Source organism: Musa acuminata, chromosome BXJ2-4 (assembly GCF_036884655.1).
Source record: "Musa acuminata AAA Group cultivar baxijiao chromosome BXJ2-4, Cavendish_Baxijiao_AAA, whole genome shotgun sequence".
In the NCBI taxonomy this organism is placed as follows: Eukaryota; Viridiplantae; Streptophyta; class Magnoliopsida; order Zingiberales; family Musaceae; genus Musa; species Musa acuminata.
In genome coordinates, this window is record NC_088341.1 from 28,304,835 (window position 1) to 28,317,577 (window position 12,743).

A 12,743-nucleotide genomic window follows, 5' to 3' on the forward strand; every position below is an offset into this window, starting at 1 on the left:
AAATACTAAAGAAGTTATCACCCTACTCTCCATAACTAAGCCACTTAAATTATATGATGGTAGTTCTACTACGAATCTTATACAATACCAATAATTACTTAGTTCCTCATAATATTTATCTCTCATACATCCAAATATTTTATTTTATAGTCAACAAATTATCATAATTCATGTATCGATCGTCCACTATGTATTAGTCTATATTAAATTATGTTCTATGACATTTTAAAGGGACTCCTAATCATGAACTTCTCCTTCATAAATATTTATCATTTTATCTCCATATATTTATCAATGTTGATTAGGTAAGAAACACTAATGATAGAATATCTATGTCAGCCTATATTATCTTTTTTTTAGAGTAAATCTAAAAAAAATATACTGCAAGATCCACCATTGAAGTTGAATATAGAGTTATTGCTAACACCACTTAGAAATTCAATTGGGTCATCAATCTGCTACACAAACTTGACATTACCTCCCAATCCACTTCTATAATATATTATGATAATATTGGTGCCACCTACTTATACACCAACCCGGTGTTTGACTCATGCATGAAATATATTGTAATCGACTTTCACTTTGTTAGAGATATTGTTAGATGTCAATTATGTGTTTCTCACATTCATACTTCCTACAAATTAGTATTTGACTCACGCATGAAATATAATATCATTGACTTTCACTTTATTAGACATCATATTATCATATATTAATTACATGTTTCTCATGTTCATACTTCTAATTAATTAGTAGACTCACTCATAAAATCTCTTGCCTATAGGATATTTCAATTACATCGGTTCAATATTTGTATACTTAACCGAAACTCAATTTTACGGGACATGATAGAAGATCATAATATAGGTAAATATGGAACAATAACTCTATATTCTTTACAAGATCTAATTCCCAATCAATCTATGATTTGAGGATCAAACACATATTTAAGCATATGATTTGAGCACATGATTGAAAAAAATCTCTCCCTTACAATTTGTATAAATGAATTAAACGATCTTCTTCACAACAAAACTTTCCAATAATTACATCAAAAATACTTTGAAGTGCATATAATTGTCTGTCCCACATAACATACATGTTAATATCATTTAAATTATTAAGATCAAGAAATTATATCCCTAATTTACTACTATTACCCAAAATGCGGATTGAATAAATGATTATATATTTTGTAAATTATGCTTCCCAATTTAGTTTGTCCTACTTTACTAGGCATCCTTGTAGCATTTCCGTGTTTATACATCATAAGAACGTAAGTAAATAATGCTTTATGTTAGAAACAATGCCCTTAAATATTGTTTTCCATTGGTGAAACCTCTGTTTTTGTTTTAATCGTTTTGAAAATCCTATTGGCATTATTTCTGTAGTGCCATTGAAGTATAATAAGATATAGAACTTATGATATTTTTTATAACCAAGTAGTTCCAAAGATGAGAAAAAGATATATATTAAATTTGTAAAAATAAATAAAAAAAGTGTAATGATTTAGGTAATATTAGATGTATTAAAGGTGAAGATAAAAAATACTTATTAACAATAATGAAACTATAGAAAAATTAAAAATATTTTTATTAATTATTTAAAGAACATTCCGTACATGGCTTAGCTCTAATGATTGACATTAGTAATAGATTTAATAAATATAGATTTGTTTACAAAATTAAAACTAGTAAAGTCAAAGATGCCTTAGAAAAGATGAAAATACATGATGATTTCTCTATCGAGGTTTCAAAATTTTAGGAGATCAAAGAATAGCTTAGTTAATTAATTTATTTAATAAAATTCTGAGAGTTTAATAAATATGTGTTGAATGAAGAAAGCATTTTTTAATGGATAAGGGTGATATATAAAATTATTAAAATTATAAAGTAATCAAAATCATAAGCTACACTAAGAAACCTTGGAGAAGAGTTTTCAAAAGTTTTAGAAATATAGAAAGCTTGTCTAGTGAGTTTTTTATTATTCTAGGACTATATCAAGAATTTGCATTAAGCCCCTATACATTTGACAATGGATAAATCTACTAGTCATTTATAGAATAAACATTCTTAGTGTATAATATTTGCTAATGATACTATGTTAATTAATAAGAGTCTGAACGAACTTAATTCAAAGCATAGAGGTAATCCTTAAAAACTAAATGTTTTTAATTAAGTATGACTAATATTTCATATATAAGATATAGTTAAGTTAAATTGATAAGAAGTTATACTAAGTAAAAAATTTTAGATATCTTGGATCAACTATTTAGTACGATAGAGAGATTTATGAAGATATTATTTATAAAATAAATATAGAATTACTAAAATGATGAGTTGATCATTGGATATATTTTAGATTTAAAACAAATATAAAATAATTATTAGATCAATAATATTTTATGAACCTAAGTGTTTGATAGTTAAGAAATAATATATGTAAAAAATATATGTTAGAAAGATGAGAATGTTGAGGTGGATGTGTGAGCTACTTGAAAATATAGAAAAAAAAATATTTTTATTTGTAATCAATTAGAAATTAAGATAAAATGAGAAAAAATTATTTAAAATGATACAGACGTATGATTAGGAGACCTACCAATTCGATAGTCAAAAGAATTAAAATGATTATTATTAATAGCATAAAAATACTTAAAAAAATTATAAATAAAAAATTAAAATATCTTTAATTGAACTTAATACATAATTTTTGAAAGTAATATTTAGTTGAGCTACTAAAGGCTTTAATAATTTATCATAAGAGTTTGGACTCAACTTTCATCTTCATCACTTACTTAAAAAAAGAAAATGTTTACCATTTTATTGTTGTTGGCTGATTTTGAATATGGGTTGGTTTGCAAGTTAATATTTTGTAATAATAAATTTAAGTTACAATTGCCAAATCGGAAAACATTCTTACACAAATTAAAGTTACACCTAACTTGATATTTTCCTCCTGCTTTTGCTACCTAATTGGAGATGACCGCAGGCCAACGTTGTTAGCGAAGAAGATTATTGTTTACCAATTAAGATAGTTCCGTTTCAATCCCTCTTTAAGTGGATCTATTCCATTATTCTTAGATTAATATTTAAAATGTAATAAAATATATTGAAAGAGGTTTTAAACCCTAACGTTTAACATATTTGATAAATAAATCTGGTACTTCATCATCAATACTAACATATTTTTGGTGTAAGATATATCTAATAAGGTTGGGATCTAATACATCATCATCAAATCAATATCTTTAAGTGTAAAGTTAGGAATCCTCAACCTTCAATAAATAAATATAGTATATCAAAAAATATATATGAGATAAGATTTTGATCCATCATCCTTTCGTTCCTCACCCTTTGATAAGTGAATCGATTGTGGAATGAGATCAATGGCTATAAAATATACTGGATAGATTAAGAACTCTTAACTTTTTGATAAATGAATTTGGTTCATCGTCATCAAATTAATATCTTAAAATTAAAAAATAGTTTAGACGAGACATATCATAAAATGTAAAAAGCAATGTTTAAAAGCTGTAGATTTGATCTACCATCAAATTTCCTATATCATATCATCTTATACATGTACATATATCACCTTTCTCTTATCGAACTCGGTGATTTCCTTCGCTGCAGTCGTGATGGAGCTCTCTCTGTGGATGCTGCTTTCACTCGGTGTCTCCGTCCTCCTCCTCCTCCTCCTCCTTTCTAGAGCCACAGAGAGGTCATCAAAGTCCCGCGGCAAGCGGCTTCCACCTGGGCCGACTCCACTCCCAGTTGTCGGCAACCTGTTCGAGCTCGGCGACAAACCCCACCGTTCCCTCGCCCGCCTCGCCAAGGTCTATTCCCCAATCATGACTCTCCGCCTCGGTCAAGTGAACACTGTGTTCGTCTCGTCCCCGGAAATGGCAAGGGAAATCCTGCAGGAGAACGATGCAGTCCTCTCCAGTCGTTGGATCCCAGAAGCTGTTCGCGTGTTGGCCTTCAACGAGGCCTCCATGGTGTGGCTTCCGCCGTACCAACGATGGCGGAACCTGCGTAGAATCTGTAAAACCGAGCTCTTTACTACACGAAGACTCGACAGCTACCGATCCCTTCGGCGCCAAAAGGTACAGGAACTGATGCAGTACATCTCTGACAGCGCGTCGAAGGGCTCGTTGGTCGACGTAGGGCGATTAGCGTTCAGCACCACGCTGAATTTGATTTCTCGCACTATCTTCTCCGTCGATCTCGCCGATCTCTACGGAGAGTCCTCGCAAGAATTCAAGCATGTGGTGGAGGGGATCTTGGAGGAAGCTGGGCGGGCGAACCTGTCCGATTACTTCCCACTGCTCGCAAAGCTCGACCCGCAGGGTATTCGTCACCGTTCCAACAAATACTTCAAGAGGCTGCATGAAATCTTCGATGAGCATATAGTTCGGCGTCTGCACAGCAAACGAGATGGAACCACCGCCCGCAATGATTTCTTGGATGAGCTCCTCGAGCACCAAGTTCAGGGAGACGGCACCAAGTTCGATCGACAAGCATTGAAATGTTTCTTTTCAGTGAGGATACATTCTCGAACAAGTAACGGCGATGGGGTAAACTCTATTCCTACATCATCTAAACCACGAAATGGCTTTGATTTGGCAGGACTTATTTGTGGCCGGGAGCGACACGACCTCGAGCACGGTGGAATGGGCTATGGCGGAGCTGCTTCGGAATCCCCGGGTCATGTCGAAAGTCCGTGAGGAGATCGTGCGAGTTATCGGCTTCTCAAGAGAAGTGGAGGAAGCGGACATCGGTTCGCTCCCCTATCTGCAAGCCGTGGTCAAGGAGACGTTGCGTCTGCACCCACCGGTGCCACTTATGCTACCTCGCTTAGCAGAAGCGACCGTGGAGCTACACGGCTACGAGATACCCGAGGGCACGCGGTTGCTCATCAATATCTGGGCGATCGGGCGAGACAGCAGCTTGTGGACGGAGCCGGAGGAGTTCTTTCCGGAGAGGTTCTTGAACAAGGAGGTGGACTTCAAGGGCCGCCACTTTGAGTTCATACCGTTCGGGTCGGGACGCCGGATCTGCCCTGGACTGCCATTGGCGTACCGGATGGTGCACCTCATGCTCGCATCCATGCTGCAGAGGTTCGAGTGGAGGCTGCCGGAAGGGAAAGAGCCGAGGGATTTGGACATGGAGGAGAAGTTTGGACTCACCTTGATCATGGCTTCTCCACTCAAAGCTATGGCCGTTCCCACTAAATGCTGTTAGACTAGGATTCATCTTGTCAAGTTAAGTTTCCACCATGAGCTCTGCCAAAGCAATAAGATTCAGCTTACAGACAAATTTCAAGTTAACTTAATAGTAAACTTAGTTCATGTTCGAGTTAGCTTTTGCGTCCAAGTGATGATTGGAAATAGGGTTTCCATAAATGTTGGACCTAGAAAAGAGTTCTTAGTTTGTGTTCTCTATCTAATTGGATATACATCTGCATCAATACCAATACTGTTTCTCCCATTACCTTATGGATTGATTCACTCCCTATCAGTCAATCTAAGATTTAGACTGGCCCTTCATCTCCTCTCTCTCGCCTTACAATGTTGTTAAGCACATGGCTTCTCCTCTTGCGCCCCGTCACAATAACATTGTATTGGGACACAGAAACACTATAAAGCACTGAGTGAAGTCATTACTGGTTTATGTTATACATTTGAGAGGCCATCGGTTATATGTATAATACTTTGCTAGACGTTATAATATCATTATAGTGTTTTACGATATCATTACAATGTTTTTCTAGACATCGTAAAAACATTGTATTCTAGCACAGAAACACCGTAAAGCACTTAAAGAAGTCAGCATTGGATTCTATTTGTTTGAAAACATTTATATTATTATATGTTTGACAAGTTGCTGGTTACATTTACAGTGTTTTGTTAGACGTTACGATAATATTATTATAGTATTTTACGATATTGATACAATGTTTTGCTAGACATCACAAAAACATAGTTTTCCAGCACAGAAATACTATGAAGTCAGTATTGGATTCTATCATTACATATTTGATAGATTGTTGGTTATATTTAAAGTGTTTTGTTAGACGTTACGATATCGTTATAGTGTTTTATGATATCTTTACAGTGTTTTATTAGTCATCTCAAAAACACTGTGTTCCAAAGTAAAAACACTGTAAAATATTGTAATACATGGTGCAAAAGATATTTTGGACCTTGCAAACTACTGTATTCTAGCACAGAAACACAGTAAACCATAGTAATACGCTGTATTCTAGTACAGGAACATAGTAAAGCACTGTGATGCATGTCAATATCTGTGATTATTCAACACAGTAAACCACAGCATTACACTGTATTAGTTAACATTTACACTGTTTTAATATAAAACATAGTAAAACATTGTGATAAAACCCACATAAGTCCTGATTGATATAGTTGTTAAACATTGTATCTGAACGAAGAAACATTATAAAGGGATCATTTCCTAAATCCTTATCATTCATTACACTCCATACAATTTATATTGGTTATAAAAAGTCATTTATGATATTTTGGAACGTCATTATAGTGTTTTCATTCATATACAAAAAACACTGAATCTAAGTAGAAAAAAATTGTAAAAAGATCATTTCCCAAAGTCTTATCATTTATTCCACTCCATACAATGTCGACAAATGCAATAGGATATAATTTGCATTGTTGTATTTCATATAAATCATAAAAAAATTATTTTGGAATGCCATTATAGTGTTCTCATTCAAATACAAAAAAACACAGTATCTAAATGAAAATATTATAAAGGGGTCATTTCTCAAATTTTTATCATTCATTCCACTCCATACAAATGGGAAAACAAGTATGTATCTGAAGTTCATTCATCTTCATTGTGACTCTTTCGCCAAATAATAGAAAAACATGTCCTCATGTGAAATTATAAAGATCTCAACATTTCTCCCTAAAGATTCTGAATAATGAACCCAAAAGAGGAGCACTCATGATAAACTTTATCTGTTACTTGGATTATTCTCAGGCAGTCTAGTTTAGATTATTGCTTTTTAACTGAAAATGTCATATATACAGGCTTACATTACATCGATATTTGGTAAATGAATTTGGTACATCATTATCACACCAATAATTTATATATGAGGTCAAAAATACTTTTATATGTATCCTAACATCTTTTTTACGCCAAACTTCAAAAAAAGAAATAGTAGAGTTGGTAATGCGTTGGAATCGTTCTGAAGTTTATCAAATGGAAATCAAACATGGTCCAAAAGTAGGGAGCGATGTGACAAGAAGAGGGAGAAGAGAGGCCTCGATTCAATGGACGGTGTCCTCTTTGTTGGGCTGATGCCCATATTCAGCCCATGTGGGCTTTATCAGCCCACAGCCCATATCCCCTCCTAACCTAATCCTAATTAAGATTAGGGGGGTATGGTGGCTGCGTTTTAGAGGTAGATTAAAGCTATAAAAAGGCAGCAACGAGGCAGATCTTTGGACCGACGAGATTCCAAAGAGAAGAAGGAGAACAAGGCAGAAAAGGAAGAGAAAGAAAGGGAAGAAGTCAAGGACAACGTAGAGAGACTGTTCTCAATCATCTAGCAGTGTTCTCATCTCAGGTTAGATCAAATCTACAGTAGGCTCTTGCTGTGATTACTTGGGAGTTTTAGATATTGTGGGCAGTGACGTGATCCTTGTATCCCAGTTATTCTCTTGTGGTTGTTGCTAGGGTTTTGGGCAAGAGATTGAGATTTGTATATTCATTATTCTCATAGTGGATTATCTCTAGTTTGCCCCGTGGTTTTTACCCTTCACATTGAAGGGGTTTTCCACGTATATCTTGGTGTTCTATTTGATTGTGTTTCCATTTTATTCCGCTGCGTATTTTGGTCTTCTAGTATTTGTTCATATACAAAGGTTATTCCTGTTTATATCCCCATCAACTAGTATCAGAGCGGGGTTTTGGTGATTTAATTTTTGTATTTGAACATGGAGGCCAGTAATGTTTCTCGCATGATTAGTTTGAATGGAAATAATTGGATGATATGGAAACCAAGAATGGAAGATCTCTTGTATTGCAAAGATTTGTATGGACCTTTGCAGGGGGATAGTGCAAAACCTACAACTATGACAGATGATGAGTGGAAGAGGTTAGATCGAAAAACAATTGGGTTTATTAGACAATGGCTTGATGATAGTGTCTTTCACCATGTTTCTACTGAAATTTCTGCATATTCTCTTTGGAAAAAATTGGAAAGTCTCTATGAAAGAAAAACAGTTGGCAACAAAGCTTTTTTGATCAGAAAACTTGTGAACCTAAAATATAGAGAGGGTGCTTCTATTGCTGAGCATTTGAATGAAATGCAGAGTATTACTAACCAGTTATCCTCTATGAAAATGTCTTTTGATGATGAGTTGCAGGCATTGTTACTTCTCAGTTCATTACCAGAAAGTTGGGAGACACTGGTGGTTTCCCTTAGTAATTCTGCGCCAGATGGTATTGTCACTATGAGTCAAGTAACAAGCAGTTTGTTGAATGAGGAGTTGAGAAGAAAGAGTTCGGCAACGTCTCAGAATGATTCACAGGCACTTATCTCAGAGAACAGAGGAAGGTCAAAGTCCAGAAACAGTTCACGTATGGGTAGGAGCAAGTCAAGATCAAGAAAAGATATTGTTTGCTATAACTGTGGTGAGAAAGGACATTACAAGAACCAATGTAAGCAACCTAAGAAGAACAAGAAAAAGGGAAAAGAAGTGGAGTCTACAGAGTCAAAGGATAATACTACAGCTATAGTGCAGGGTGGTGATTATTTGATTTTGTCTCCTTCTAATGATATTTTTTCTTGTGTGTGTCAGGATCTTGAGTGGATGATTGACACAGGTGCTTCTTATCATGCTACACCTCGGAGAGAGTTTTTTGCTACATACAGGTCTGGAAACTTTGGTGTTGTCAAGATGGGCAACTATGGCACAGCAGACATCATTGGCATGGGTGATATCCATTTAAAGACCAACCTTGGCTGCAAGTTGGTACTTAAGGATGTGAGGCATGTGGTTGACTTGAGGCTGAATTTAATTTCAGTTGGAAGACTAGATGATGAAGAGTATGAAAGCATATTTCACAGAGGGCAATGGAAGCTCAGTAAGGGTTCTCTTGTTATAGCTAGTGGAAAGAAATGTCATACTTTGTATAGGTTGCAGGCTAAAGCTTATGGTGAGCAGTTAAATGCTACAGAGAAAGACTTCAGTATGGAGTTGTGGCATAGGCGATTGGGACACATGAGCGAGAAGGGGCTGCAAGCTCTTTCCAAGAGAGAGGTATTACCAGATCTCAGAGGTATACATCTGAACCCTTGTATTGATTGTTTGGCTGGTAAACAACATAGAGTTTCATTTGCTAGTGCTGCTTTGTCTAGAAAAATACATGCCTTAGACTGTGTTTATACAGATGTATGTGGTCCTTTGAGGACAAAAACTCCTGGTGGATCTGTTGATGTTCTTGGTATAAGTGGTGCACTTTATTTTGTCACTTTTATAGATGATTTTTCCAGGAAAGTTTGAGCTTATGCTTTGAAGACCAAAGATCAGGTTATTAATGTCTTCAAAGAGTTTCATGCCAGGGTTGAAAGGGAGACAGAAAGGAAATTGAAATGCATAAGATCAGATAATGGTGGTGAGTATACAGGATTGTTTAATGACTATTGCAGGTCACATGGGATCCAACATGAGATGACAGTTCCTGGTACACCTCAGCATAATGCAATTGCAGAGAGGATGAACCGCATCATCATGGAAAAGATCAGATGTATGCTTTCACAGGCCAAGCTACCCAAAAGGTTTTGGGATGAGGCTTTGAGGACTGCAGTTGACGTGATCAACTTATCACCATGTACAGCCCTAGATGGTGATGTTGCAGAGCATGTATGGTCAGGGAAAGATGTTTCCTACAAGCATTTGAGAGTGTTTAGTTGTCGCGCATTTGCACATATTCCAGACAATGAGAGGTCCAAGCTGGATGGTAAGTCTAAAGAATGTATTTTTCTTGGTTACTCACATGATCAGTTTGGTTACAGGCTTTGGGATCCAGAAAAGCAGAAGGTGTTCAGGAGTAGAGATGTGGTCTTCTTTGAGGATCAAACCTTTGAGGATTTGAAGAAGAAGGCACCAGCCAAGACTTCTACAGAAGGATTAGCATATTGTGACCCATTTATTCCTCCAGTATATCAGGGTGATGGGGGAGATGTGCAGGAAAATAGTGTAGAGCCTGATGTTGATTTACCTGCAGGACATGTTGAGCAAGAAGAAGTAGGAGAGCAAGTTCCCGCAGAACCTCAGTTGAGAAGATCTTCTAGAGAACGTCAACCTTCCAGAAGATACTCTACAGATGAGTATGTGATGCTTACTGATGCAGGTGAACCAGAGAGTTACCAGGAAGCAGTTGAGAGTGAGCAGAAAGAGAAGTGGTTAGTTGCTATGCAGGAAGAGATGGATGCTCTTCAGAAGAACCACACTTATGATTTGGTGCTGCTACCAAATGGAATGAAGGCCTTGAAGAACAAGTGGGTTTTTAGGTTGAAGACTCAAGAATATTGTCCTCAACCAAAGTACAAAGCTAGATTGGTTGTGAAAGGCTTTGGTCAAAAGAAAGGTATTGACTTTGAAGAGATATTTTCTCCTGTTGTTAAAATGTCTTCTATTCGTGTTGCTCTTGGTATTGCTGCTAGCCAGGACTTGGAGGTTGAGCAGTTAGATGTGAAGACAGCTTTCCTTCATGGTGATTTGGAGGAGGAAATTTATATGGAGTAACCAGAAGGCTTCAAAGTCAAAGGTAAAGATAATTTTGTCTGCAAGTTGAAGAAGAGCTTGTATGGGCTAAAGCAAGCTCCAAGACAGTGGTACAGAAAGTTTGATTCATTTATGACAGAAAATGGATACAAAAGAACGGCTTCAGATCATTGTGTGTACATCAAATGGTTTGGTGAGGATTTTATTATTCTCTTACTTTATGTTGATGACATGCTTATTCTTGGGAAAGATATGTCTAAAATTGACAGGTTGAAGAAGGAACTGAGTGAGTCTTTTGCAATGAAGGACATGGGGCCAGCAAAGCAAATACTAGGCATGCAGATTTCTCGTGACAGGAAAAACAAGAAGATTTAGTTGTCACAGAAGAAATACATAGAGAAAGTATTGGAAAGATTCAGTATGAGCAATGCAAAACCAGTTGGTTCTCCTCTTGCAGGTCACTTCAAGTTGTGCTCAGAACAGAGTCCGTTAAGTGATGAGGAGAATGAGAAAATGCAAAAGGTTCCTTATGCTTCAGCAGTTGGAAGTTTAATGTATGCAATGGTATGTACGAGGCCGGACATCGCATATGCAGTGGGTGTTACTAGCAGATTTCTTGCAAATCCAGGCAAAGAGCACTAGGCAGCAGTGAAGTGGATTTTTAGATATCTTAGAGGGAGCTCTAAGGTTTGTTTAAGCTTTGGAGGTAGACCACCTGTGTTAACATGTTACACAGATGCAGATATGGCAAGAGATATAGATACGAGGAAGTCTACTTCAGGTTATGTACTTACTTTTGCAGGGGGAGCTGTGTCATGACAATCCAGGTTGCAAAGGTGTATTGCTCTCTCTACCACAGAAGCAGAATATATTGCTGCTACAAAGGTATGCAAAGAAATGTTATGGATGAAAGAATTCTTACAAGAATTGGGGCTGAAACAGGAAAATTATGTGGTGCATTGTGACAGCCAGAGTGCCATCCATTTGTGTAAGAACCCAATGTTTCATTCCAAGTCAAAGCATATAGATGTCAGATACCACTGGATTCGAAATGTATTTGAAGAGAAGCAGTTGCAGCTTCAGAAAATTCATACAGATGACAACGGAGGAGACATGTTGACGAAGACCTTACCAAAAGAAAGACAGGAGATATGCCGACAGTTGGTCGGTATGGCTTCACATTGAGGAGTCATGGGACAACCTCCCTTATGGGCTGAAAGGGGAGGTTGTTGGGCTGATAGCCCATATTCAGCCCATGTGGGCTTTATCAGCCCACAGCCCACACCCCTTCTTAACCTAACCCTAATTAAGATTAGGGGGGTGTGGTGGTTGCGTTTTAGAGGCAGATTAAAGCTATAAAAAGGCAGCAATGAGGCAGATCTTTGGAGCGATGAGATTCCAAAGGGAAGAAGGAGAACAAGGCAGAAAAGGAAGAGAAAGAAAGGGAAGAAGAAAAGGACAACGCAGAGAGACTGTTCTCAATCATCTAGCAGTGTTCTCATCTCAGGTTAGATCAAATCTACAGTAGGCTCTTGCTGTGATTACTTGGGAGTTTTAGATATTGTGGGCAGTGACATGATCCTTGTATCCCAGTTATTCTCTTGTGATTGTTGCTAGGGTTTTGGGCAAGAGATTGAGATTTGTATATTCATTATTCTCATAGTGGATTATCTCTAGTTTGTCCCGTGGTTTTTACCCTTCACATTGAAGGGGTTTTCCACGTATATCTTGGTGTTCTGTTTGATTGTGTTTCCATTTTATTCCGCTACGTATTTTGGTCTTCTAGTATTTGTTCATATACAAAGGTTATTCCTGTTTATATCCCCATCACTCTCGCCTCACCTGCCATCGCTAAAACTCCTACTTCTACTGAAATTGTAGCTGTGGTTTGTCCCGATAAGGGCAATCCTTTTCTCCCGTTGTCTTCTTCCAACCCACAACGTGGTCATCCATACCT

At 36.9% G+C, this 12,743-nt stretch overlaps 1 protein-coding gene across 1 annotated transcript; it reads left to right on the forward strand.

The window, feature by feature from the left end:
* Positions 1-3,643: 3,643 nt before the first annotated feature.
* LOC108952101 (geraniol 8-hydroxylase-like) lies at positions 3,644-5,249 on the forward strand. The gene is made up of 2 exons (XM_065101767.1): positions 3,644-4,546; positions 4,635-5,249. The coding sequence occupies exons 1-2, from the start codon at positions 3,644-3,646 to the stop codon at positions 5,247-5,249; spliced, it is 1,518 nt and encodes a 505-aa protein (XP_064957839.1).
* The last annotated feature ends 7,494 nt before the right edge of the window (positions 5,250-12,743 follow it).

Bases quoted from the DNA above. Each gene is read 5' to 3' on its own strand.
- LOC108952101 (XM_065101767.1), top strand. From the start codon at position 3,644: ATGGAGCTCTCTCTGTGGATGCTGCTTTCACTCGGTGTCTCCGTCCTC. The intron at 4,547-4,634 runs GTGAGGATACAT...TTGATTTGGCAG, and splicing joins CATTGAAATGTTTCTTTTCA to GACTTATTTGTGGCCGGGAG.